Source organism: Chionomys nivalis, chromosome 10 (genome assembly GCF_950005125.1).
Source record: "Chionomys nivalis chromosome 10, mChiNiv1.1, whole genome shotgun sequence".
Taxonomy (NCBI): domain Eukaryota; kingdom Metazoa; phylum Chordata; class Mammalia; order Rodentia; family Cricetidae; genus Chionomys; species Chionomys nivalis.
In genome coordinates this window covers 22,344,455-22,372,125 of record NC_080095.1, presented here as the reverse complement: position 1 = coordinate 22,372,125, position 27,671 = coordinate 22,344,455, and the positions used below count along the sequence as shown (strand labels likewise).

General features: G+C 47.8%; 1 protein-coding gene across 1 annotated transcript in view; it reads left to right on the top strand.

Annotated features, from left to right (window-relative positions):
- Positions 1-24,493, top strand: part of Tunar (TCL1 upstream neural differentiation-associated RNA) — a 47,521-nt gene extending 23,028 nt beyond the window's left edge. The window contains exon 3 of the mRNA XM_057783011.1: positions 22,155-24,493. Coding sequence (XP_057638994.1) covers positions 22,155-22,340 — 186 coding nt within the window. The 3' untranslated portion in view covers positions 22,341-24,493. The remainder of the gene's footprint in view (positions 1-22,154) is intronic.
- Positions 24,494-27,671: the final 3,178 nt, after the last annotated feature.

Here is a 27,671-nt window from a genome sequence, read left to right as displayed (position 1 = left end):
TCTTCCTCTCTCTCTCTCTCTCTCTCTCTCTCTCTCTCTCTCTCTCTGTCTCGCGCACGTGCTCTCTCTCACTCTCCACTCTCTCTCCTTTCTGGATGTGGTTGAAAATGTGACCCCTTAGTTCCCCGCTCCAGTTGCCTGCTGCCGCACCTCCCCTGACATATTGGACTCTCCCTCTGGAACTGTAAGCCGAAATACTTCTCCTTTCACGTCTCGCTTTTGGTTGTGGTGTCTCTTCACAGAAATAGAAACCTTAACTAAGACAGAGGAGAACAGAACACATTCCAGGAAAGAGGGCGTTCTCTAGAATGAAAAGCATGGTTTGGGACTGGGCAGGATGGGTAGAGGGCCCAGCAGTGGAGCTCAGTGAGTGGAGTGCTTGCCTAGTATGCACGGAGCCCTGGGTTCCACCCTCGACATCTCATGAATCAGGCATGCTGGCAACATGACAGTAATGTAGAGGCAGGAGGGTCAAAAGTTGAAGGTCATCCTTCATTACACAATGATTTGGAGGCCAGCCTATGATAAATAAAAACCTGGCTGAAAAAAAAACTCCGATAGGTCAACCTGGGCTCCCTGTCACTGTTTCCCAGGAGAGCCTCTGAAAGCTCAGTTCTTGGACCAGGGGCTACCTGAGCATGCCGGTATTCTACGCTCACACTAAATCTACAGGAATTTCCTCCAGAATTTTGAAAACTTCACAGCAGATAAAAATTCTGATTCTCAGTTCCTTGTTGAAAATCTGTTCTCTGTATTCTTTTTCTAGAAAGTTTTAAGAATTTTTCTTCATCCCTTGTGTGCATGTATTCCCTAAGAATAGTTTTGGACACAGCATGGACTCCTTCACTTTAGGAATTCTAGTACATTTGTTTTAAAACTAAAACAAAATTCTGGTTTCCATTCTTTCATTTTTGAACCTATTCGCCATCTCTAAGAACTTGCAAAAATAGATCTGTATTTCTCCGTGTACCTTTTTCTCTGTTTTCCCATTCTTTACTTTTTGTAGAGTTTATTGGCCTTCTTCTCCACTCTGTGTCAGTGCTGATTCTTTTTTATTTTCTGGGAGCTTTGTCTTGTTCTCTGATTACCCTATTTCCTGGAAACTACTTTCATTGGCTGGGTGCAGGTGCACAGGGTACTGGAGTGCTTGTGCCTCTGTGGCAGGCTGGGAATTATTTCTGTCTCCTCAGAGGTCAGCTTCTGTGTCTTCTACATATCCCTATTCCTTTCAGACCTACTCATCCAGGGTTGAGAGAAGTCTCCTTAGTAGTTGGGGTCTGCCTCTGTATTTATGGATTCCACACTGCAGGTTGGCCACTTGTACAATCCACACCAAATATGCACTGTTTTTTTTTTCAAGCTATCATTTGATGAACACTCAAAATAACAATGACTTAAATGGCATTCACATCCTATTAGGGGTTATAAATAATTTAGAGACAATTTAAAATATATGGGAGGGTGTGTGTCATAAGAAAATACTATGCATTTGTATGTGTGGCTTCCATGTTCATGGAGTTTTGTAACCATGGGAATCCTGGAGCCGATCACCTGCCTACCAAGGATGCCATCAGCAAAGCCCAGAAAGTCTGCATCTTTGGCTAGGGTCACAGAGTGGAATGGGCATCTGTGGATCAAATCAGGCTTTCTGAGCTCTACACCACTTGTCATTCAAGGCAATTGATAGACTTCAAGTAGATTTTAGGGCCAAGATTCATTCTGCTTTATTGACTGAAGGTTGGCCTTTCCTGCTAATAGGCTTATGGGAAGTGTGCCATTAACACGCCCTCTTTTCCCAAGTCCCAAGGTGTTCCCAGCCTGCAGTAACTGGGTGGTTCCATCCTGCCATATTAGTTTCTTTGCGCTGAGCCAACGTCCTTTGCCAAAGGCAAGGCCTTTGATTCTGTACCAGGTGCTTGGCAAGCACCACTAAAACCCCCAGCTTCTCCCTTTTGGATCAGAATATACTACTCTGGGTACCACATGGGGAACCCAGTAAGCCTGCTGGCTGCTTTGGGGGCACACCCATTGAAAGGACTCCTGGGACCCAGGGATCACTCAGACAGACATCTCCACCACACTGGAACATATTCAGTGAGGGTTCTGACTCCAGACTGATAGGTATCTTAGTCCTTGTGGGTACCAGGAAGTCTTAGACCCAGGGGTCATCAGCTTTGGTGTCTGGCGAGGGTCTACTTCCCAGTTCATAGATGGTACCTTGGCTACGTGTGATGTGGGCAGTAAAAGAATTTACCAGGACATGAATAGGCAGAAAGGACTTAATGAAATATGCTGTAAGATGATAGGCAATCCGTGAATTCCCACAGAGAGGACCACACCACCAAGGAGTGGGTCATTTGTGGGGCGTCCATATTTGGATCAGCAGGTAGATGTCTTGCTACCTCATTCAGTAGTAAGTTTTACAGCACAGACTTTTTTCTTGAGACTGGCCATTGGGGTTGGGCCTCGTTGAGTCAGGTTCCAGGTGTCTGTGTAAGACATTGTAACTCAAGTAGCCAGGGCCAGGTTCTTACAGGGGGATTTTAATTTAATCTGGTGCCAGGACCAGGTTCTTACAGGGGGTTTTAATTTAATCTGGTGCCAGGACCAGGTTCTTACAGGAGGATTTTAATTTAATCTGGTGCCCGGGCCAGGTTCTTACAGGGTTTTTTTAATTTAACCTGGTTTTGTTGTTACTGCTGTTTTGTGTTTTTCTGTCTTTGCCATGTTCCTGTAGTATAGCTGTAAGAAGGGCTTTCTCCAGAGCCCCTCCTATAAGGGCGCTGGTCCCATGCCTGAGGGCTTCACCTTCCAGAACTTCATCACCTCCCCCAGAGACTTTATTTCTAACACTATCATCCCGGGAGTTAAGATTCCAGCATGCAGGTGTGATGAGGCCATGGAACCTGAACCACACCGTGTAGAATCAGGGAAGCATTACTTACATAAACGTTAAGCAGTCACTTCAGCTCAGATTCTGTCAGTTCGGCTACTAAGAGCTTTTATCTCCAGAATTTCTGACAGGAAGGAGGAAGCAAACATTTTCAGGAGGTTCTTCAGTCTTCAAGCTCAGGCGAGTGCCTCAGAGGAAGCCACTTCCAGGGACTTTTATTAATTTCCTTAGGCTCCCATTTATTTGGCAGCTATATGTGGAATCTCTCTATAAGCGCAACATTGCTCCTTCAATACAAGAAGCCTCGGGGCTGCAAGAGCGATCGAGTCTTTGTCTTCATGCTCGAAACCCTTGTAGCTTAGAGAAAAGCAAACGTGTGAACAGATGAGCAGAGGCTGAATGGGGTCTGCCTGGCAGGGCTGCTCCCCCAAGGCAGTGAGCTGACTGAAGAGAGTGGGATTGCTCCAGGGAATCCAGGCAGAATGAGCAGAGGCCACTGGGGCTGGGCTGGATATGTGGGTCTCTTGGCAGATGAAGACACAGTGTCTATCTACCTCAGGCGTAGAGCTGTGCTGGTGTGTTGGCTTCTTGACTGGGTGCAAGTAAACTATAATCCGGGGTGACTCCTAGCACCGACCACAAGGTAAGTAGCCAGAGAAGGACTTGTGAGTTATGCTGGATTTCATATTATCAGCCTTAACAAACCTTCAAACAGGATAAAACCAGCTGAGCTGAGCCCTCGTCCAATGATCAGGCCAATAGACTAAGGAGAGTGTGGCTAATTGTTGTAGCAAGTTGTGGCTGAGGGAGGCTGCTTTTTCTTTCTTTCTTTACTTATATTTTGAAAGTGCATTTTTCTCTGCTTTTTAGTTCCCATAATTATTTATTGATTTCAAACCTCATGTTTCTGATGGGTAAGAGATGATGCAGGAAACAGCCTGTGGGGGAGAGGGAGCATAAAGAGACAGAAGGAAGCCTTGCTGTGCGGCTCCATGTGCGATCTCTGCCCACTAAAGCCACAGGAAGCCGATGGCTTACTTGCTGCTTTGAGAAGTCTCCACTCATGCAGCCACAGGCTCTAGGATGCTCCAAGAGAATTCTGGGTAACATGGGGCTATGTTATTAGAGAAGGGGGAGGGTTCCATGGCTATCAGATCGCTAAACTTTAATATCACTTTCTTTTCTGACAATCAGAGGCCAGGACTCTATGTCTGTACTCGTGTCCTCCATAGACAGGAATTCCTGAAAGTCTCTTATGTGCTGGGCTCCAAACGGAGATAAAGATCTCAAGGGAGGGCTGAGGAGATGAATCAGTCAATAAAGTGCTTGCCTTGCAAGCATGAGGACCTGACGGTAACCCCCAGAAAACATGTTCAAAAATACTGGGTGTGGTGGTATGTGCTTGGAATCCCAGCACTTGGGGAGGTAGAAACAGGCAGATTTCTGGGGCTTGGTGGCCAACTAGTGAAGTTTGCCAGATAAGGTCTGGGCAAGTAAGATACCCTGGCTCAAAAAGGATAGAAATTGCCTGAGGACCAGTACTGAGCTGGCCTCTGGCCTCCTCATGCATGCGCACATACATACACCCATACCTGCATGCACATGCGCACAGCAGAAAAAGATGTTAGGGGCGAGAGGGGGACAGAAAATGTCAAGCATGCAAGGGTGGCCTACGGGAGTTAATCCAGTAGGACTGGGTTTATGAGAACCCCAGGACTGAGGCTCTTGATACCCAATGTCATCCTGAACAGTAGCCCCAGGGAGCTAGAACTTCACTTTCTGGAGAATTGGCACTTGCTCATTCATGCAAAGTCTGCTCAGACAGGGCTTGACACAGGGGCTGCAGTGAAGGTCATTGTCACCATGAAGCCTACCTTCAAGGAAGGACCGAGGAATAAAAGCAGAGCTTGCTCCCAAGTGATCGGCGCTTTGAGGAAGATGGAGGGACGCCAAAGGTCCTGGTTTCTTTCCCACTTACTGTGATAAAAAATAAGCATTTGCTTTGGCTCCCACTTCACGGTATAGTCTGTCATGATGAGGAGCTCGAGGTGGCGGGAGTTTGAAGCAGCTGGTCACACTGTTGCCGTAATCAGGCAGCAGAGAGTGACGAATGTCCTCTGCTGCTCAGTTCCCATTCCCCATTTATACAGTTCAGGATCCCAGCTAGGGAATGGGGGCATCCACAGCCGGCGTCTAACACCTGCCCAGCTGAGAATTGACACTAACCATCACTGTGATGCGGAGTGAAGGACTGGGGGACCTGTGCTCAGGGGGTGGTCTCTCGGGGTCAGGGTAGTACAGGCCAGTTTGAAGGTCTAAACAAAGTTTGCCACTGGAGAAGACAGCAAGTGTGGGGGCCTAAAATTGTGCCTTCACAAAAGGCCAAGAAGGCCAGTACCATTGATGTAGGGTTGGCTGAGGGAGAGCGTGGGAGGAATTAAGATAGGTAGGCAGGCATGACACAGTGTACCATTTTAATGATGGTGGCTTCTGGGAAAAATCCCTTTTCTCCCTATTAGTTCCGGACAAGCATTGGATCAGAACTGTCAGCCTGACTTTTCCCTGCCTGTCCGTAGCTGTTTCTTCAGGAAGTTATCAACCAGAGAGTTCAGAAGGTGCCATTTCCAGCCTGGACGCACACGCAAAAATGATTGCAAGGATTCATATGCAGAGATGATATTTTTCTATCTCAGGAGCTGGTAAAAAACCCACCCAGCTGTCTGGTCCTGTCGGAAGAAATCACATTAAAATGTAAATGCTCCCGAGTAAGTGAAATCCGGATGGGTAGCAGCCTGCCAGAGGAGATTCATGAAGTGTATGCTGTTTAGCCACTGCTAGCACAGCCCAGCCATTCGCACAGGCGGAGCCGAGCACTGGAAATCTTTTTTACGATTTCTTCCAGGATGATTGGAAAGAGGAACCCTCAAGTCAGTCATGAGGTGGTGTGGGGAGCCTACTTGCTATTAGCATGGTCTAACCACACTCTGCCAGCCTCTGTTGGGACAGCTCAGCTTGGACCTAGAGGAAAGAGTGGAGACTATGTCCTCTCCATATTGCCAAGGCTTGGAGTCTCCACACCCTTGCACACGCTCCAACATCTTTGATTTCTGATCTCAACAGGGCCCCCAAGTAGATTTTCTTTAAAAGCTTTGCCTTTTCCTTTGGGGAATTTGGGGTGTTAGAACATCTCTAAGTAGATAGCATTTATTTGTGACTTTGAGACATAAAGAATGACAGGGAAGAGAGAGAGACGCTTGCAACCACTTTTGGAATGTTCCTCATTTAATGTGGGCAGCAATTACCAGCTAAGGATATGATCTCATTGTGTGACGGGGATGTTCTGGAGTGACGCACTTAGACCATGGGCTTGGTCCAGACTGTGTGGGTCTGTCTCTGGCTTGTCTGTGCCCTGCCAGCTGTGGGTCCGTTTGTGAGACCTGCTGAGGGCAGTCTTCCTCCTGCAAACTTAGCTTGCTCATTTATGAGCTATGATGGTGGTGTTATCCCTTCCTTGTATGAACACTGGGAGTGCGGGGGGAGCTCAGAGGATAAAGTCCTTGCTATGATTGGAGTTTGAGCCCCAGAAGTCATGTGACAATGTCTGGACTTGATTGGTGGTGTGCGCTCGTAAGCCCAGCGCTAGGGAGGGAGAAACGGGAAAACGGCTCCCTGAGGCTTGCAGCCCAGCCATCCTATATAGCATGATCAATGAGCTCCAGGCCAAGGCAAGACCCTGTCTTAAAAAATAAGGTGACTAGCTCCTGAGGAATGGCATCTGAGCTTGACCTCTGGCCACACACATGCACTTCCTTGCATCCCCCTTGCACAAATAAAAGTCAGCAGATATGGAGTGCAAAACAATGTCCCCTGTGCCCGAAAAAAGTCAGAAAAACGGAACAGATAAAGTCAGTCCAAGGTAGCTCAGCTAGCACGGGGCATGTGGTGACAGGGACAGAATAGCAGGGTGGGACTGTTCTTGTTAGGGAAAACCAAATCCAGAGACCCTCCATGGCCATCTGGATCTGTGAGAATGGAGACATGAAGTCACAGGGGTTCTGGAATAAGCAAGCACACACCTCAGCACCCTCCACACAGTGACGCACTTTCGATACAGTGACAGACTTAGCAAGCTCCGTCTGCTATTCAGCTAACATTTCTTATTCAAATGACCAGATAATTTTTCTCCCCACTTTGCAGATGAGAAAATTGAGGTTCATATTCTTTTCTGCTCTCCAGAGGGCTCTGTGGTGGTTTGAAAGAAAATGGCCCCCAAAGAAGAGTGGCACTTTTAGGAGGTGTGACCTTGTTGGATGAAGTGCGTCACTGAGGGGGCTGGTTTTGAGGTCTCTTTTGCTCAAGTGTCCCTCAATGTGGCAGTTAGTCAATTTTCTGTTGCCTCTGAGTCAAGATGTTGGCCTCTCAGCTCCAGCACCACATCTGCCTGCTCTCCACCATAATGCTAACAGACTGAACCTCTGAATTGTAAACGAGCCCCTCAATTAAATGTTTTCATTTATAAGAGTTGCTGTGGTCTCGGTATTTCTTCACAGCAATAGAACTAACTAACACTGGCTCCAGCCTGCCTGTTTCTCAGATGTCACCAAAATCCCTTGCTTGTGCTTGAAGGAAACACTTCTCTTAGGACGACAAACAGCTTCTCTGAGCCTGCCGTCCTGTGTCCACTGCTGAGTAACTGGCCATTCTCCTAAAGTGCTGGGCGTGAACCCAGACATTTGCTAGTCTCCCTCTCTCTTGGCTCTGTGGTGTGTGCTGATTGGCCCCAGTGTGCTTTTCTCACATGGCTCCCCCTGGCTTTGGAGTCAGATGGTGTTAAAGCTGGAGCAGTGAAGGCTCCTTCCAGGTATCTGGTGTCTGGGCTCGACGGACGTCGCTGCCATCTCTTGAACTACTTCTTTTGGGGGGCTTTGGATTTACAAAACAATGCAACTATCTTACCGAGGTCACTCTCAGATTTGCATCTTTCGTGACCCCGGTACGTTAGTCCTCGCAGGTGGTGAACACCGTTGTTCAATCTCCCCAACCTGTGACAGTTCCTTGACTTCACGACCTTGGCATTTCAGAATTTAGCAACTGTGTCCAGTGTCTGTCTCTCAGCTTAGCTGGGGATAAGGTTGAACTTTTCAGAACAGATTCCCCTGGAGCTATGTCGTGTCCTTCTTGGTCCCTCATGCTGGGGTGTGTGATGTCAGTATCTCCACGGTGAAGTTCACCTTGATTGCTTTGGTTAACAGACCAGTAGAGTGACCATCTCTATGACTACCCTGAAAGCGATAGTCGGCAGAATGTGAATCTGTGTGAATCTTCCTGTCGAACATTCCTCGCTGGTTTTAGCATCCTTCAGTGGGTCTGGTCCACAGTTACTGCATAGTGCTATTTCCTTCTGCATGTGTTATCTGGGGCTCTCCTGAAAGAAACAACTGACCCACCCACATGTTTATTCTTTTATGTAATCATTTGTATCCATAAAGACTTGTGGGTGTGTATTTTTCTTTATGAGTTATTGTTGAATACTGTGGTGGTTCCCGTGTTCACACTGTCCTAACTACAGTCACTAGGGGCTGCGCAGGTTTGTGCTGGCACTCTGCCAACCCCCCACCCATCTTTTCTTGAGTGTCTCCGTACTTTGTAGTACCACAGGGTGTCCAGAATCCACCTTGAATTTGCCCTTCTTTCATCCCAGAGTCAGGCTCTTCTCCCAGCAGCCCTGGTTCTTTCCATCGAAGGATGGCATAGCTGACCAAGATCTGAGTACCAGCTGCGCTGGGCTGGCCTTGCTCCTCCTGGGCATCTCTGGCTAGAACTGAGAATTACAGACCCTTCTCGCTCAGAAGGGTCTCAGCATTTTAACCAACAGTGAGACGTGTATAAAAGCAAAGGTGTCACCGCCCGATGCTATTGCCACCCAGGCTTGTGTGAGCTTTGTGACACATCTCCCTGGAGCCAAGCATGAATGCAAATCCCCACCATTGCCCTCGAGTCTTGTTTGTCCTCTGGGTGAAATGGAATCCGCTGATTTGTCAGTAGGGCTTGTGGCTCAGAGGAGGTGGCAGGCGGGCAGGCGAGGTGGCAGCATTCTGACGGACGACAGTCCCTCAAGACTGAGTCTCATGTCCCCTGTTTGGTTTCCATGCCCTTGCCTCAGGACTACCTGATGGTTTGCATTCCTCTGGGAAATTTAGTCAGATATAATTAATTTTTCCCACACCTAAAAATATGTTCTTTCACTGAGTAAGGGAAACGCTGATTAATTTATCCTTTAAGTGTGGTACGGGGGCTGTTTGTTCTCTTTATACTGGTGTTCAAGCCTTTTTTTAAAAAATCTTACCACAGAGTGAACTGACCTTTCTTGTCATCAGACTTCAAGGTGAGAAAGAAAATAAGCTGGTCCACCAGGGGCTCCTGGCCATTGTCATCTCCCATTGTTCTAGTGCGCACAAGCAAACTCGTCCTGGGGGAACTGATCGTGTTCTTTCCCGAGGAGCAAGCAGGGCTGGAAACTGAGTCCCATCTGTGAATGCCTAGTGTCACACTTAGAGTTTGACACTCATAGGTGTTACCATTTTTAGATGGTAAGAGAAGAGAGACAGAGAGAGAGGGAGGGAGGGAGGGAGGGAGGGAGGGAGAGAGAGAGAGAGAGAGAGAGAGAGAGAGAGAGAGAGAGATTGCTGAACCAGAGGGGACAGTCTTTCACTTAGCCCTGAGGCAAAGGACTCCTTGTTGTCTCCCCTATGCCCCACCCCCCAGCACACACACACACACACACACACACACACACACACACACACCACCTGACTGACCCTGACTGGTAATCCAGGAAATAGGGTTGTTTTGAAACGTATTTTCTTCACTGGGTATCCATACATGGTGGTATCCAGCTAGAAGTCCAGGCTGCCTTGTTCCACCACCTGGTTCCACCATCCGGTTCCTGTGCTTTCCTTGTAACTTTATTTCTGCCTGTGTATCCACCCACCCATCCATCCATCCATCCATCCATCCATCCATCCATCCATCCATCCATCATCTATCCATCATCCGTCCATCATCTGTCCATGTATCCATCCATCCAATCCATCCATCCATGTATCCATCTATCCATCATCCATCCATCCATGCATCCATGCATCCATGCATCCATCCATGCATCCATCCATCATCCATCTATGTATCCATCCATGTGTCCATCCATTCATCATCCATCCATCATCCGTCTATCATCCGTCCATCATCCATCCATGTATCTATCCATCTATCATCCATCCGCGTATTCATCTGTCCATCCATCATCCATCCATGTATCCATCCATCCATCCATCCATCAATCTTTCCGTCCATCCATCTATCCATCCATCCATCCATCATCCACTCATACATTTACTCATCATTCACATATATATTTATCCATCCATCATTCATCCTTCCATTATTCATCTGCTTGTCTATCCATCATCCACCATTAGTTTGTTTATTCCTGGAGTACCATGGTGTCCTCATACCCAACTCAGGGGTTGGAGGTTGCAGAGATGAATTTTAAACAAGCTCATTGCTTAGTGCAGAACAACAGGATAAAGGGAAGCCTGCATGCCAAGACAAGAGATGCTCAGATGCAGCCTGAGTAAAGGGTCCCAGAGATGCTGCTGAGCCTGCACCTCTGAGGGTGATGAGCAGTTATGTAAAGCAGGAAGTGTGTGCAAGCACATGAACTGCACCGAGAGGCACAGGCCCGGAAGGTGGCATTTGAAGCATTTGACAGGCAAGGAGAGAGGCAACTGTGAGCTGCATCAGTACAGTTTCTGACTCAACTTTCTGCTGAGTTCTTTTCTTTAGTCACAGTTATATTCCTGGTGCATACAAACATTGCCTACTGTGGTGTAGGTGTTCAGGGATCCGTTTTCAGTCTGAAGACCTTGTTTCTAAAATAGGAATGGCTGTCTGCTTCTCCTGGTGCATCCAAATACACTAGAACAGGTCTTGACATGTGGTAGATGCTAAATTAGTTTTTAGAGATTCTTGGCATGCCGTTGAATATACTACTGTCATTAAATTTAAAAACCTAAATTGAATCAAAATCTTACCATGTCTGTATCTTGTCTCTCTTTCCATCTCTAATTCTGAAGCCGGGTGGATAGGTGGAAGACCATGCAGGGCCTGCTCCACACACTTGCTTACCAGATAGCTGTGACTATCATCGTCTTATGTAACTGGAAAGTGGTAGCTGGGCACATCATGAGAAGTACTGAGCACAAGGCTAGATCCAGCCGCTCCATGACAATTAGAGAGTCAGTGCTCTAATTAATAGTCATAACTCTGATGCTCTGTGAAGCAAACTAAATGTCTTACAAGTGTTTTCTGTCTTCAGTGGCTCTTAGAAGTTGCTGGGGGCGATAGGGAGGATGCCAATGGCAGGACAATATGGGTACCACCCCTTTCAGGTAACTCTGATGACACCAGGCCATTCTGTGGCCAGCTGAGCTGTGCACAGACCCAGGGAGAAGAGTTTGACCCTTGGAGACCTTGGTGAGTACAGGATTGGCCACTTGCACAGGGCTCCCAGCTCAGGCCCTGAGAGCCAGGAAAGCAGGAAGTGGGATCCGCGTGAGCAGCATTGGCAGAGCCGGAGCGAAGGGCTGTGTTTTACCCAGTGAGCAAGCTAGCAGTGTTTGCTTACTGTGGTTTGATTTGAGACACTAATTGAGCTTTAAAAATTTATTACGAAATATCTCATGCATACAAGGGAGTGTAAATAGGGAATGTGTGTGACTGAGAAAATAAATATGAAATGAACATCCATGTCACCACTGTATCTACTGAATAAATTCAAAACTTGCTTTCTGAAGCTTATAGGGCCCCAGCTATGATCCCTGCTTCTTCTTCCAGCTCAGCCCCTCCTACCTCCTCTTGACCTCCATGGCCTAGCCTTGCAATGGCACCCTGTGTGTTTATATTTCCTTTTCCTTTATGCTTGTCAATATCCTACCTAGGTGGCCTCCCCTGCACTCACTAAGCTAATCTCCTTTTCCACTTTGGTTGAGATTACCTGTCTTCCCGGGTGATTCTTAGCCTGCCGTCCCAGGCAGTCAGACACCCCATTCTGGGTTTCTGTAGTACCCTGGACTCACATGGCCTTCGTGATCTGCTTGCATTTAGACCTTGAGACACAGATGTTGCCTGCCGTTTGTGTAACCCCACTGCTTAGTGAAGGATTCGGCTAATTGTGATACTCAGAGGATGCTCAAGGCCGACTTGCCTCAGGTCCCCAGGAGCTACTGTGGTTTTGGAGATCACTGAGGTCTTTTCTTGAGGGAAAAGCTGACGCTGCCCCGGCCTTTCAGCACCATTCACTAGCCCCATCAACTGAATAGTCTGAATTTAAAGGCAGCAGCTTGTCCTTGTAAGTAGGGCCAGAATGAACCCGCCTCGTCCCAACATGTAAGATGTTCTAGGAGGGAAGTGCTTGGAATGACAATTGAGCTGGATGACTGACTGCAGAGCAAGATGCAAGGTCTCCTCCTTCCCCTTCTGGAGCATGTGGTCCCTTTCCCACGCTGAGGGGCAAAGGTTGAATTCTGAGATGTACCTTCTGGGGTGAAAGGACACCAGCACCAACTCCCGCTCCAGGTAAATAGCTCTGCATGTCCAGAGAGTATTGAGACTTTCATCTCTCTGTGTGTGTGTGTGTATGTGTGTATGTGTGTGTGCGTGCATGCATGAGTGCATGTGTGCGTGCGTGAGTGTGTGCGTGTGTGTTCATCTTGAAGGCTCGACCTCAGAAGCCATATACCTTGTTTTTTGGTGTAGATTCTCCTTTTGACCTGGAGCCATCTGGCTAGCCAATGAGACCCAGAGATCCACCTGTCTCCATGTCCCGGTCCCAGGACTATAAACATATAAACACATGACTTATATGTGTGTGTCTGTACACACCCATGTGGACATACAGAGGCTAGAGGAAGATGTCAGGTGTCCCCAATGGCTTTCTGCCTTATTCCTTTAGAACAGGGTCTCTTGATAGACCTGGAGTTCACTATTTCCCTGCTAGACTCATAGCCAGTAGTTCTTATCTGACTCTGTTTCCCCTCCTGTCCATGCTGGGGTCCTCAGGCTTAGGCAGCAAGCAAGCTTACCCACTGAGCCATCTCCTTGGTCCCCCTGGCCGTTTCTTGAGCTGTGGATCCTGAAGATTGAACTCGGGTCCTCCTACCTGCAAGAGAAACACTTCAACAGCCCCAGAACCTTCATCTTTTGTAATTTCCACGGTCAGCTCCACTTCCTCTCTGACCCTCTCTTGCCTCTCCAGCAGCAACTGACAGTGGGTGCCTCGCTCTAGAAGCTGAGGTTTTCCTAAGAGTGTGATCAAGCAGACGTGCTCGGGGTCTTCATTGTTTTATTTACTTACTTATCGATTGCTTCAAACACAACACGAGTAAAATAACAATCAACCGTGTTGCAGAAAATGTCTGAATTTTCCCCCAGGTATGTTTTTGTTTTCTATGCAAGTAAGGCTTTTAAAATTATTATTCACAATCATAAGTGGACTTGGATTTTAAGGCACTTTATCTTCTGTTCATGTGCCTGACTTCATTTGCCACATGGTCTTTGCCACCATTGTGTTTTAACTGCTGCACCGGCATTCTCCGGGTCCTCGGTTTCCTGTCAGTCATGTGCCGGCTTTGCCAGGGTTGCTCCCCAGTTCTTAGCATGCTCCTCTGAGAAACAAGTGCAGAGAGAAGGGACTTTGTTGCCTCGGGTCCGAGCACGCTAGAGCCTGTGTAGGGGCTGTATTGATTATGCTTCTTGATGCTGAGATACAAACCCAACAAAAGCAACTTAAAGAAAGAAGGGTTTGCTTTGGCGTACGGTTCCAGGTCTTATGGGTCCCTCTCAGTGGCGGCAGCAGCAGCCGAAAACCTACATCAGCAGGCAGGAAGCAGAGAGTGAAAGGGAAGTAGGGCTGGGCTACAAAACCTCCAGGCCCATCTGCTTTGATCCACTTCCTCCAGGCAGTCCTGCTTCCTAAAGACTACAATCTTCATAAACAGCACCACAATCCGGCCACCAAATTTTCAAATACCCAAGCCGGAGGGAGGCGTTTTACATTCAAATGTAAATGTGCTGGTAAGTTTATTGTCAGCTTGACAAAACCTAGAGTCACCTGGGAAGAGGGAACTTCAGTGAGGAGTTGTTCAGATTGGATTGGCCTGTGCCACGCCCTTGACCAAAGATAGTACGGAAGGGTGCAGTCCACTATGGGCGGCATCCTGGTTAGGTGGGTCAGGACTATATAAGAAAGCAAGAAGCATTCTTCCAAGGTTTCCGCTTCAGTTCCTGCTGAGTTCCTGCCCTGATTTCCCTCAGCGATGGACCGTGACCTGGAAATGAACAAGCCCTTCCTTCCCTATGTGGCTTCTGATTAGAATTTTCTCACAGCCACAGGAAAGTAACTAGAACAAACCACAACAGACACCTGAAGCTGGCTGTCCTGCGGCCATTCCTCTCCCGTCAAGTCACTGAGGAGCCAGCTGAAGTTCTAGCTGTACTTTGTACTCTGCCTGGAGAGTAGAGGGAGAGACTTGACCATGTCAGAACATTCCAGAAGAAAGGAGGGTGGATTCTCCTGTGTGTAGCCTGGGCTATCTATCCTACAGTAATGCTGTGTTTTTGTTTGAGCCTTCCCGAGAGAACTGTGACGAGGTGGGGTCTCCGGATGAGTAGGAGCAAACAGGGATGGAGGATGGGGTCTCGTGGAGGCATGAGGTGTCTCGGTCGATGTCACCTCTAATCAGAGCAGCTCTCTGCTTGACTGTGCAGGTACATTCCTTATCTTTCATTCTACAAGCTACCTACTGCCCCTCACGCCAAAGAGGAGACTGGGACTCTGAGGAATGCAGCGTCCTGACCAGATCACTCAGCCGCTCAGCCATGGAGACGGGATAGCGTCCCCTGCTGTAGCTGAAGCCAGAGCGATCGATGGTAATTTCTCAAAAGCAGGATTGTTGTTGAGGATGATAGGGACTTACTTTGGCTTCGTGACTCGTTTTTAAAATGGCCCCAGTGGGTACAAGATTTAGTGAAGAGATTTTATTTTAAGGCAAAGAAGAGTGTTCCTGGATAAGCATTTGGGAGGTGGAATCAGCTGTGTTGAGAGGTAGGAAATTCCAGAATGGTGGGGAGATGACTGTTAATACTCCTGAGAGTTCTAGCAGGCATGTTCAGCCTCCAGCCCGTTTGCAGCTGCGTATGGCTAGGGACAACCCAGAACAAAGCTGCAAACTTACTTAGAAACAGATTTTCCAGTTTTTTAAATAGCTCCATTGCTTTGTTCGCGAGTCTGAACTCTGTAGATGATGATGCTGTTTTTGCAATGTTAAAAGGTCAGGCTCTCCTCTCAGGTTATCTGATACCTCTTGAAGGTATCAGATGAAGACTTAAAAACAGAGTAACTTGGAATATCCGTTCTGGAAGAGTAACTGCTCTCTGGTTACCTGGGATAGTCACCGATCACAACGGGTTCCAAATTGCTCAAGCAAACTCAGTATTTTCATGGGAGGAATATGGAGGTTGCTCTTGAAGGGGGGCACAAGGAGATGGTGAACCAAGCTTTGTAGAGGACTGATTCCAAGAGGCAGCAGTTGGTGGGATCTCCTCCGGACAGCGTGATTAAGATGAATCTTTGACTATCAGGGTGTATGGATCAGTTTGCTGTGGCCCCACCCTGTTTCTCTTCCTAAAGTTGAATATAGAAAGAGACCATCTGTTTGTTAAGCTTAGCCGGATGCAGGCCATCCCTTCAATTCCATGACTGACAGCATCCATTATGGAGGGTAATTTTCCAGAAGAAACCCAAGATGCTGATACATAGAGGAAGGGGTGGATGCTGACAATGCCGGGAGCAGCAGTGAGCATCCTTGTTGCCCCTATCTTGACCAGCTATGACTCCAGCAAGCACACAGAACGCTCACTGTGGTCTCTTCTCCCAGCTCTCCTGCAGCCTCCACACCCAGACCCCAGGAACACTGTATCACTGTGTACTCCAGGTTTATTTCCCAAGACAGGCATCCCAGTTAGGCAGGCGATTAAAACTCTCCAGTGTGTTTAGCAGGAACAGCCCAGCAGAAGACCAGCTTGCTGAGTCTGCTCAAAAGTAAGTGGCTATCAATTTTTCACCTTGGGGATGCTAGGCTGTGAACAGAATTGTCTTTGCAGAATCATGACCCTCTTTCTGGTGACAAGGAAGGGCTTCTTTTGACAGTTAACACGGCAGGCCTTAAAACCCTATTGTTGTTTTAAAAGTTGTTTCTATTTGAGGCCTGGGGAGCTGGCTCAGTGGGTAAAGTGCTGGATTCAGTCCTCAGGATTTGTATATTTAAAAGCTAGACATAGTGGTGTGCGCATTATCCCAGTGGCGGGGAGAGATGGAGCTCCCGGGCCACTCGGTGTAGTTTAATAGGCAAGCCCTGGGTCTCAGTGAGAGACCCTGTGATCAGAAACAAGGTGCATGGCTCCTGAAGATGAACACCGGGGTTGACCTCTGGCCCACACGCATATACACAAACTTGTGCACCCCTGTGCCTGCACCTGCCCATTCATGAACATCCACCTACAAATACACTCTCTAAGTGGTTTCTAGTAATTTCTTATATTCATTTTAGTATAGTTTATTAATTGGATAATTCACTTATGAACATAAGTAATTGATTTATTAGTTAGTGAGTAGATAAAAGGAGCATATTTATGAAATGTACATTATAACACATAAGCGCCATGTCACAACCACTAGCTTAGGATGCTCTCAGAGCATCTGTCAGCAGCCACCCTTCCCATCCACTCCGTGGGAACCACTACTCCAGCCTTGGCAATCCATTGTTTTGTTTTGCATCAGGTTGATGCCTCCAAACAGTGTGATGCTGCGGTTTTTTTTTTTTTCATTTAAATGGTACCCTCCCTTCTGTAGTCTGCAGTGTGCTTTACCTCTCAACGTTGTACCTGTGATGTCCCAACATCTCCTGCTTTCCCCCTACCCTCAGTGTAAGGACTCTTGAAGGTCTATGGCCATCTGCGTGGTGTTCATCATCCTGCTAAGATGAACACTACTGCCTACAAATGTGAGATCTTGTCCACATGTCCTGGTGTGCGCCTATGCAGGTGTAGTCAGGGCTTGTCCTGAGCAGTAAGTGTCTCTCATTGGGGTTGAGTGTGCTCGGCTTTACAAGGGGCCATACAGTTTTCCAAGGTGGCAGCCTGATGCGCCCTGAAGTCTGTATTTGGTGTCCCTGTAGCCTTGTACCTTGGTTAGTGTTTGCTGCCTCGACTGGAGTTTTCTTTCTTACCAGCCTCATGGTTCTTGAAGGGTAGTTGATTATGTTTTAAATTCCATTTGTCTGACAACCATGTTCAGTTTCTCTGTGGCTTCTCTTTTGAGAAGTTCCTAGATAGGGTTTTGCCTACTTTTCTATTGTGTGCTTATTGCTTTCTTGCTGATTTGATACTAATATGCAATGCCTGTTAGATATATAGTATATCATATGTCATATGCCATGACATATCACTCACTAACCATATGTCTTTATATCCTAGGTGGTAGCTTTTGTGGTTCATTTCTATGGTAGTATTTGGTCACCAAGAATCTCAGGCATAATTCCTTGGAATTAATTAATAGTTGTCTTCCTAGTTAGAGCCTTTATGTCTTAAGACAGTTTACTCTCCTCCTTGGTCACAAACACACCCCTTTCTCCTGACTATTGACGATCACGGTTTTCACATTCTCCATCGCTCTATGCTCTATCTGGATTTGATGAGCTATTCTTTATTTGGTGTTTTGCTTACTTCATTGTGGCGACCAGATAATGTCACAAAAGTAGCCTGAAGGAGGAAAGCGCTTGTTTTGACTCCATTTCTGTCACTGCCCAGGTTTCTAGGCTGAGCTCCCAGACAGAGCATCATGCTCTCCAGTCAACACTGTTGGTCCCCTGTCCCCTACCCAGTTACATAAGAAAACACTGTCCTAAGCACTTCCCTCCAGTGGGGCCCTCAGTTACAGCCCTGGGAGTCCAGCACCCTCCTGACGTGGTTCCTATAGGGGAAAGGTGGGCTGATGTCCTAGTAACAACAACTAGGGACCAGCTTCCGGATTGCAGCTCTCTCTCTCCTGTGGCTTAGAAAGGCCTTTCTGGTTAGCTGCAGAGTCCTCGGGATGTAAACACAGGCGACCTGATTTTGCCCTCCACTTCCTCCTGAGTCAGAACCATTTGGGGTTAACTCAGGAGAGGGGCTAAATTAAGCCTTGAAACCAAGCAGCCTTGATGACAGGCAGTTTGTTGTGCTTGAGTGACTGCCATGATGGCTCTCTGGTTATAAGGACAGCACTAATCTCATCTCTGGAGAGCAGCCGTGGCTGTCAGCTCCTGCTCTGTAGAGATAGGAGATACCAGGTTCCTCACAAGACTTGCACATACATTCAGCATGTCTCGCCTAGGCACTGTGCACTGACATAGAGATCCAGGTACTCCTGTCCTAGAATCCTCAGCGTCTAGAAGACAGCAAATGAGTATCAACAAAGCCCAGCACATAAGGGTCTGATTTTAAGAGAGACCCTTCTACCGAATGAGGAGTAGGCTTCTACGTACCTTTTTAAGGCTTACGTAATCTGGACCATGGAGTGGTCAAAATCAAGGGGAAGAGAGCCAGTTCTCACTTGCCGACAATCAAGCAGATGCCACTGCACTGAAAATCTGTTTGACAACACCACCAACGTCATACACATACATACCCCATGCCTGTTTTCCTCTGCTGAGTGCATGTAGCTATGAAGAAATTACGTACATGTAAATTTTACATTAGAAAAAACAAGAGTGGATATGGGACTGGAATTAAAACACACATACTGCAGTATTTCAAGGGAGAGCCGTCAAATCTTCAATTTGCTTTGAAATGTTCTGAAACAGACAGTGGATAGAGGGGATGCATGGATGTGTGTTGAAGCAAGCACATGCCTGCATCCAGGAATTGTAGAGCAGGTGTGTGGATGCTTGCTGTAAGGGTCCTCCAGCTTTTCCACATGGGGCCCGTTCTCCTAAGCAATGTGCAGTCTGGCACTAGAAGAGGAGTGCCACAAGAGTGCTCCCAGCAGCGCTAGCCATGGCAACCCCATGCCCCACTCTTCCCACATTCCATTAATAGTAGATTAGACCCATCCGTCCCCGGTATGTAGATCCAAGAGGCCACTGTTCCTAAGAGAGACTGTTTGAGTTAGGCTACACCCGCCCCATAGGTGCGCCCTACAAAGCGATGCAGGGGAATGAAGCCAGAGTCCTGAAAGAGAATGTTGTGGGAGTCCATTTGTGAAAATTCCAAACCAGGCAAAGCTGCCTGTGGTGTTAGGAGTCGAGGGAGTAAGGGACAGCGGCTTTAGTGGATCACCAAGGGTAGTCCCTGAGGATGCAGAAGGCTGGGGTTTGGTTTTGTTTTGTAATCTCAGCACTGAAGAGTGTATCTATACCTAAGCTCTACTCTCAAGGATGTGTCCTTTTCTCAGCATTGAAAACGGAAGGAAGAAAAGTCAAACCATTTTTCGCGACTCTTGTCAGGTCAGAACCCACCCAGAATGCACCTCTTCGCTCACTTACGCGTTCCATGCCGTCAGTCTCCCCAGCTGTCACTGGTGTCCTGTCCTTCCCACAGACAGTGTCCTGTGCTCAGCGTAGTGAGTTGCTCTGTGAGACTTTCCAGGGTTCGCATGCACAACAGAAAGGGTGAGAAGATGTTCGTGGGGGAAACTCCCCCTTAACTGCTGGATTTCCAATGGTGATCTGGGGGTGTACTCCCTAAGACATCATGTGACCCGTACATTAGGAGTCTCCAGAGAAACAAGACCAGTGCTGTGTGAGGAAGCATGTTTGGGTGGGCATGTGTGGTGTGTGTGGTGTGTGTGTGTGTGTGGTGTTTGTATGGGTGTATGTGTATCTCTATACATATGTTTCTTTTCACACGTGTTGTCCTAGTTAGAGTTCTAGTGTAATAAATATGTGATCAAAAAGCAACTTGGGGACTAAAAGGTCTATTTCATCTTTCAGTCTACAGCCCACCATCACGAACAGTCAGGACAGGAACCTAGAGGCAGGAATTGAAGCAGAGGCCATGGAGGAACACTGCTCACTGGCTTGTTCTCCCCGGCTTTCTTATACAACTCGGGAGCAGCTGCCCAGGAGTGGCAGCACCCCTAATGAGGTGGGCCCTCCCACACCAAGCTTTGATCAAGAAAAATGTTCTATAGACTCGCCTATGGGCAATTTGATGGGAGCGTTTTCTCAGTTGAGGTTTCTCTTCCCAGCTATAGCTGTGTTTGTGCCAGGGTGATAAAAACCAACCAGCACGCACATAGGTTTCTCACCCGTGCTGTCCCCTGAATACAGGAAAGCTTTTAGCTGGAAAGATGCAGTTTCCTCATGGAGGAAATCTAATCTGGTCTGTCCCTGGATCCCATCCCCCAAAGGCCCCATGCGTCAGCATATTTTAAATATAATTGGGGTAGAAATAGACAAGGAAGGGTTCAACTGCTGACCTCTGGATGCCTATACTAACTACCCTAATATATAAACGTTAGTCTTGCCTATTACAAATACACAAGGAGTATAGAAAATAGTAGAAACCTATCGTTCACTATGGTAACAGTGAACAGCCCAGTGTCCACTGCCCAGCCTAACTTGCCGAGAGTGATCAGCGTCTCCGAAGACCATTGCACCCCAGGGATTCCTTACTGCGTTGGCTAGAGGAAGACATTCTCCTGGATTTCATGTCAGTCATTCTTTGTTACAGAACTCAAAACACACATTGCCCAGCAGTGGCTGTTTGGAGCCTTCACAGATAGTCAGGCTGCACACATTCTGCGGGTAGGTGCTGTCCCTCTCCAGTGTCTGGGCTTGGTCTGTGCTGTCAGGGACAGCTGCAGTAATGCCATCTCATTGTCATGGAATATTCCAGCCGTGTGGCTCTGTTACCACATGGTCACTGATGCACACCTGGGCAGCCTCCAGTCCTTCGCTGGGACAGCTGCTACTGCAGCTGGATGATTGGCCTCAGTCTCCAGGTACACAAAGCCTCTCCTCTCCCTCCCCCTCCCTCCCTCCCTCCCTCCCTCCCTCCCTCCCTCCCTCCCTCCCTCCCTCCCTCCCTCCCTCCCTCTCTCTCTCTCTCTCTCTCTCTCTCTCTCTCTCTCTCTCTTGTGCACAGCTTGGAGAGCAGGTGTCCGGCTACAGACTGTCTCTTTGCTTTCCTAAGTACTGCCAAATGGTGTTCCAGAACAATCGTGCCAGTATGTATTCCCACCAGAGACCACGAGAGTCTCTTGTGGGACCGCCTCCTTCACACCTTGGAGGAAGTGCTGACAGCCTTTCTGGGTACAGCATCCCCTCCTCTCGGACCTGCCTACTCCCTGTTCCTATCTCAGCCAGAGCTTTAGAACATGTGCGTGCAATGGTGGTGCCCCTAGGCCCTCCTGAGCACAGAGCTCACACTCCTCTTCTGGCTTTGACCCAGCGTGGAAACGTACACAACCTCCCCACTCACTCTAGTGTGACTGCAATAATTGTCTGTCTCTGCTTCATGGGAAAGGGGAAAGCAAGCTACACTGAGGGGGGTGGCCTGAGGCCTAGACTTCTTTATGTTGTTAATATCTTATCCTTGAAATTTGTAACTCATGTTCTGACACTGTGTGTACGTGTGTGTGTGTGTGTGTGTGTATGCGTGTGTGTGGTTGGTGGGCATGAGTGTTTGCACCTGCACATGTGTTCACAAATGTAGAGGCCAGTGATCAACGATCAACCTCAGGCTGTCATCCTTAGGAAAGTTGTCCATCTCCTTTGAGACTGTATCTTTAATTTTTCTGAAGCTAACCCTAACCAATTAGATTAGACCGACTGGCCAGTGAGTCCCAGGGGTCCTCCTGTGTCTCCATCCCCAACACTGGGATTCCAAGTATGCAGGCATTGTTTGTGGGACCTGGGGATCTAATTCAGGTTCTTGTATTTGTAAGGCAAGCACTTGACTGGCTTAACTGTCTGCCCAGCCCCCATGTTCTGCCATCTCTCAGTGAGCAAGAGAGATGCCTGCCAAGATCGTGTCTGATGCTGCAGATGTCACTACCACCCGTGGTCCTAGTCCTGAATCCTGTAGTCACCCACTCGTCCACCTGGCCTCAGCAAGGATGCTGAGAAATGACCTCTCTCTGTTCTGTTTCTCGTCATTGCAGGTTAGTCTGGCGAGGAAGATAAAGACATTTGCAACCAAGATGGTAATCACGGGTGGAAATGATGAGGACCGGGGAGGCCAAGAGAAAGAGAGCAAAGAAGAGAGTGTTCTGGCCATGCTGGGCATCATTGGGACCATCCTGAACCTGATTGTCATCATCTTTGTCTACATATATACCACACTGTGAATGGCCCCAGGCAGCCTCGGCTGCCTCAGGATGGCCGTGAGACAAGGGTCCTGTGTGTCCACCTCTCGGTGACCAGACACTGCAGGGGGCCACACCTGCTCCATCAATGCACCTTTGACCTTTATAACAGATCGCCAAACGAACCCATCCTGCTGTCCAGAGCAGACAACTCTGAAGCACAATGAATCCAACAGAACTCATTCAGGCCACAAGGAACTTAGCGTCCCTGGCAGGGGACCTGGCGGGATGCTGGAAAGACCAGCCTTCGGCACAAGTGGTGAGCGAAGGGGTGAAGAAATGCCTCACCCTGGAGCGCTGACCACCTCCCAGGACCCGCTCTCAGGGTGGTCCGTTCACAGGCATCCCATTCATCAATTGTTTCCAGCTGTTTGATACGGAAGATAACTTATTTTTCATTTTTCATTGGCTTGATGTGTGTATCTGTTCATATCAAGGTTTATAAATATATATTTTTAATAAATGTGCTCTATTTTTTAGCATGAACCAAATATTTGGAGAAGCACTTCTGGATCCATAGCTTTTCATGGTTTTAATCGCTTTGCTCCATCAAGCGCAGGACGTCTTTTCTGTAGCCATCCAGGCGTCTCAGTTCATCTCTTTTGCTCTCAAGCTCTCCTCCTCCCCATCTCTGCCTCTCCATTCTCTCTTCTCTCGTTCCTCTCCTCCCTTCCCCTGCCTTTGTCTCTTCTCTCCTCTCCCTCTCTCCTCCCCTCCTCTCTCCTATTCACGTCTCCTCCTCTCTCATCCAGAGGACATCATTTTTTTCCCGTAATACCAGCCATGGTCTTAGCTGGTGCATGTTTCGAGATTGTCGAGTGGTTTTATGTTGTTCTGTCAGAGATCTAAACCGATTGTGGGCATGCAGACCTTAAACGCACCCTGTCTTCAATGAGAATTATGCATGCACAAGGGCTGAGTGACAGATCAGCTTTCAACCTGTTTTCAAAGGACTGCCACTGAGGAAGAGGAGTGTGGCCTTGCCTGCAGGTCACCCATGGGATGGACCAGTCAGCAGCTCACCGGCAGTGTTGCTCATTCACCCCTGCAAACCATTTGTTTTTCAGATTTTGATTTTTTTGTGACCGTGACAGATGGGAATGGGGTAAGCTCAAAGTTCAGTGTACCGCCCCTTCTTTGATGAGATGCCTGGGTGGGGCCAGGTCTCTTCAGAAGTTGGAGGGATTTGAATGATGTGAGACCTTCACACTGGGGGAGCCCATGTGCAGTCAGCTCCTGCTGTAAAGACGCCACTGTGACAAGTGGCCCGTCAAGGGTGTTGGAAGGGGCTCAATGATCTCTGTAAAGGACCCCTTGCACATTTTAAAGCTGGTTCCCACCCACATGAAGCTATTTCCTCTCTAAGGGGTTGGTTGAATAAATACAAACTTGCCCTGCTCCCTGGCTCCCTAGCATAGCTCCAGCCTGGCTGCCGTGGACGCCTTAAGGACAGGGTCAGAGTTCATTTCACCACTGGCAGAAATGGCAGCAGCCTGCCCGGTTGGATTCAGATGACGCTGATGGGGTCTCTGCCTGCCCCCTTCCTTAACGGCACCACGGCGGAGTCACTTCTCAGGCTCCACTAAGGGACCAGTCTCTTTTATAAATCAAATTCCCGTGAGCACCTGGCTCTGGCCAGAGATGTCTCCTTCCTCACCCAAAGGAAGGACACTTTGTACACAAATCACCGGGCCCTCTTAGTAGCCCAGGAAAAGGAGAGTCTCACCTGTGTTGTAGAAGAAGGAAGGAGAGCTCAGACCAGGAATCTTCCCCAAGATTACCTGGCAACCAGTGGAGTCAGATCCTAGCCCAGCCTGTCCAGTTCCTTATCCCAGCCAGGGTGGGCATGGAAAGCCTATTGATTTGCAGAGGGTCAGCTCTGCACACCTCCCTTCTCCTCCCCCATAACAGGAAACAACCTGAGAACTCTTTGGACCTGGCAGATTATTAAATACAGAAAGGGGCGAGAGGTTGGGTAGGGATGTGAGAGGCGCCCGGGAAAGAGCGCCACCTACAGGCCGTGTGATTCTGGGAACTCTGTAATTCTGATCAGTGAACTGAGCAGACAATAAAGGTGCAATGGGGAAAAACCCACCGGTGTCGCCGACTTCCTTGTGAGCGTTCATGTAGTCCTTTTATTTAATAAAACTTGACCGTTGCTGTATCTATTTAATTTATTTACTTTGACACAGGCTGGCCTTGAACTTGCTATGTGGCTGAAAACGATCCTTCACCTCCCCAGTACTAGGGTGACAGGCACGTGCCACCACAGCCTAACTGAATGGGACCCCGTTTTAAATAGAATTCTGTCTGGTTTGAACTGGACAAGCCTCAGGGACTTTTGAGGGTGTTGATTAGGAATTCATGGAAGAGGAAGGCGGGAAAATCACCTTTAAGATCCTCACCATAATTTCCTGGCCATTTTTCTGCCTGACTCTGATCTGGAAGTAAAGCTGCCCTTTGCGTGACTGATATACAGTGAGAACCATCCCTGCTCTTCGTGTGACTGACATAGTGGGGACCATTTTTGGCCCTTTGTGCAGATGACACACAGTGGGGACAATTTTTGGTCCTTTGTGTGACTGACACACACTAGGGACCATTCCTGTCCTTTGTCTGACTGACACACACGGGGACCGTTCTTTTCAAAGCTCCAGCTCTTGTGTCCACTTTGGCTGTTTAGTAGAAAATAATAACACCCATCGGGCAGGCTCATAGCCATCACCTGATCTGAAGTTTGTGGGGGGATATTGGAGCCAGAGGAAGGTACACAGCCTTCTCTTCCCATTGGCTGAGTCAGTTTAGCCCAGCCTCAGCCAGCACCCACACCCTGGTTCCAGCACTTTCCACCCTCTGAAACACAGACAATCTCAAAAGCATGCATGTGACTCTTTCTCTAAGATATCCAACATACCTCCCACAGCTTTGCTTCTAAAACCCAGGACAGAGATGCCAGGCACAACCAGCACTTAGACGTGGCTTAGGGTCAGCTTTGTTAGCTGCTGTCAAGCACAAGAAAGCCTACTCACCTCTCTTCCATTGTTCTCCATGGAAACAATGCGTTGGGCATTCGAGCAATTTCCAAACAGCTGCTTCGGAAGCCAAGGCTGGTAACAATACCGCTACATCCAGAGACGAGAAAAACTGAGGAACCAAATTCCTGACCCCTATTCTGAAAGTCCCTTTCACATACCCTGTGCCTCACGTCACTGTGCATGGGACTTCTGCCATGGCGGTCCTCCAGAAAGACCACCTTGTGATCGGGAAGATCCTCCCACTGTTGTATAAGGGTTCTTGCCTCTCCTGGAAAGCAGATGGAAGGAACAGATTGCTCATGCTTTGTGTTCATAAACATTTGACACACATCCATGTATGCTTTCCCAGAAGATGGGCTGTTTTACCCTAAGAAGCAGAATCACACAGCCTCCGTAAATTCTCTCGTGGAAAGGCATGCTTCTTTTCTCTACTTCCGTAAAAGAATGGAACAGAGTCAAGAAGGGTTGTCTCAACAAGAAAGCCTTTTATTAAAGGTGAACATACCTCCCAGGTACCCTGAGAGTTGGCCTCACACCTGAGTATCCACCTCTGTCATTGGTCCTGGTCTCCTGATGACCAACACTACTTTATGTCCTACCTAGCCAAATTCAGAAAACAGAGGGACAATGACAGAATAGCCTAAATGTTGTCGATCAATAATAATGATGATGGTGGTGTTGGTGGTGATAATTACTGCCAGTGGGTTTTGGTAGCATCTACTTGGTTAGCAGTAAAGGAATCAAAGTTAGAATAAGCACAAGGTTGAGTCAGTCCTAATTCTGGGAAGAGCTAAAAATTGTTCTCCATTTGCTCTTCATCTCTCTCATTGAGAAGGGGGATGGCCACCTCATAAAAGCCGAGGACATCCCAGATGGACTTTCCACGTGAACTAGTCATGAGTGAAATCTATTGATCTATCTATCGTCACCTAGTCCCTGTGACTTCCTATCAGGTAGATGACTGGAGGTCCCAGCCCGTAGCTCTCTAATCAGCAATAAACTCTCACGACTTTGCTGACTTCTGGAGTCCACAGATGGGTCCTAACTCTGCAGTCTGTTTCCGAGAGGCTCCACACTCATGGTTCTTGGCTTCCTACCACCATCCTTCTGGGGATTATACCTACTCCCTTCCCACACTGGAGATTCATTATCTCCATCACTGAGGTCCTCACCTGACCGTGCCGGGCCCATTCTGTCTTTGATTCCAAAGCATTTGGTTCTGTGTTTGTAACACTAAAGACTCCGCAGTAGGACTTTGGGCTCTGAAGTTCGGAGGTTGCCTTGGTATTGAAGTGTCCTGTGATACGATGTTGGCTCAACCACCCAAGCTCTCCCTTGTCACTTTTTTCTACAGAAAAAGCGGTGGATAATTCTATAAACTGTGGATGTCTGAGCAGTAAATGGGTACAGAGAACCCATTTAGTCCTCCTCACCCAAGACAGTCCCTCTTTTTCCTAAATACCAAAAAAGCCACCAAGAAAAAGGAATAAAATATGGAAAGAAAAATCTGAATTTAAGTTCTAGTGCTAACATTTATTGACTCTTGACCTTGGACCAAATCCTCAATGCTTCTGAACCTTCATTTCCTCAATGTCATATGAATTAGATCTCACTATAAAAGCATTTGGAAGCTAGAAATGTATGCTTTAACTAGCCATTAACGAAGTGATTAAAGATGGATTGTATAGAGATATATCAGCTTGGTTCATACTAAGGAATGATACTAAATTCAGATTTATTATTGTGGCAAAATCTTTCTCCTGTCAAAGTGGAACCAGGGCTGGTGTCCAGGTCACCGGATTGAAAACACCCCATGTGGAGACAATGGGGGTAGCTCCATATTGGCTGAGTAGTGAGCTCTCTCCAGCAGAGACTCAGTTTGTGCTGTCTCCTACTGACTAAGGAAACCAATGGAGAGAGAAAGGGTTGTGGGGAAGGCGGAGGTGTGGGATCCTGAATCACACAGCAGGGCGGGAAGTACTTCTGTAGAGATTTACCCTTCTCTGCACCTCACTCTCTTCCTTGTTCCCAGCGAACGTCAGAAACAACTCTGTAAGGTGGGCAGAGAAGATGGAGACATACTGCCCGAGCTCCAAGGCAGGGTTCAGGGCCCTACTGCCTGGTGCCTTAAATTATTACACATTTATTTATTTAATTATTTAGCTATGCTAGTGCGCACGCACGTGCGCACACACACACACACACAGCATCTGTGTGGAGGTCAGAAGACAGTTTGTGGGAGCTGGTTTTCTCCTTCTACCTTTTGGGTTTTGGAGAT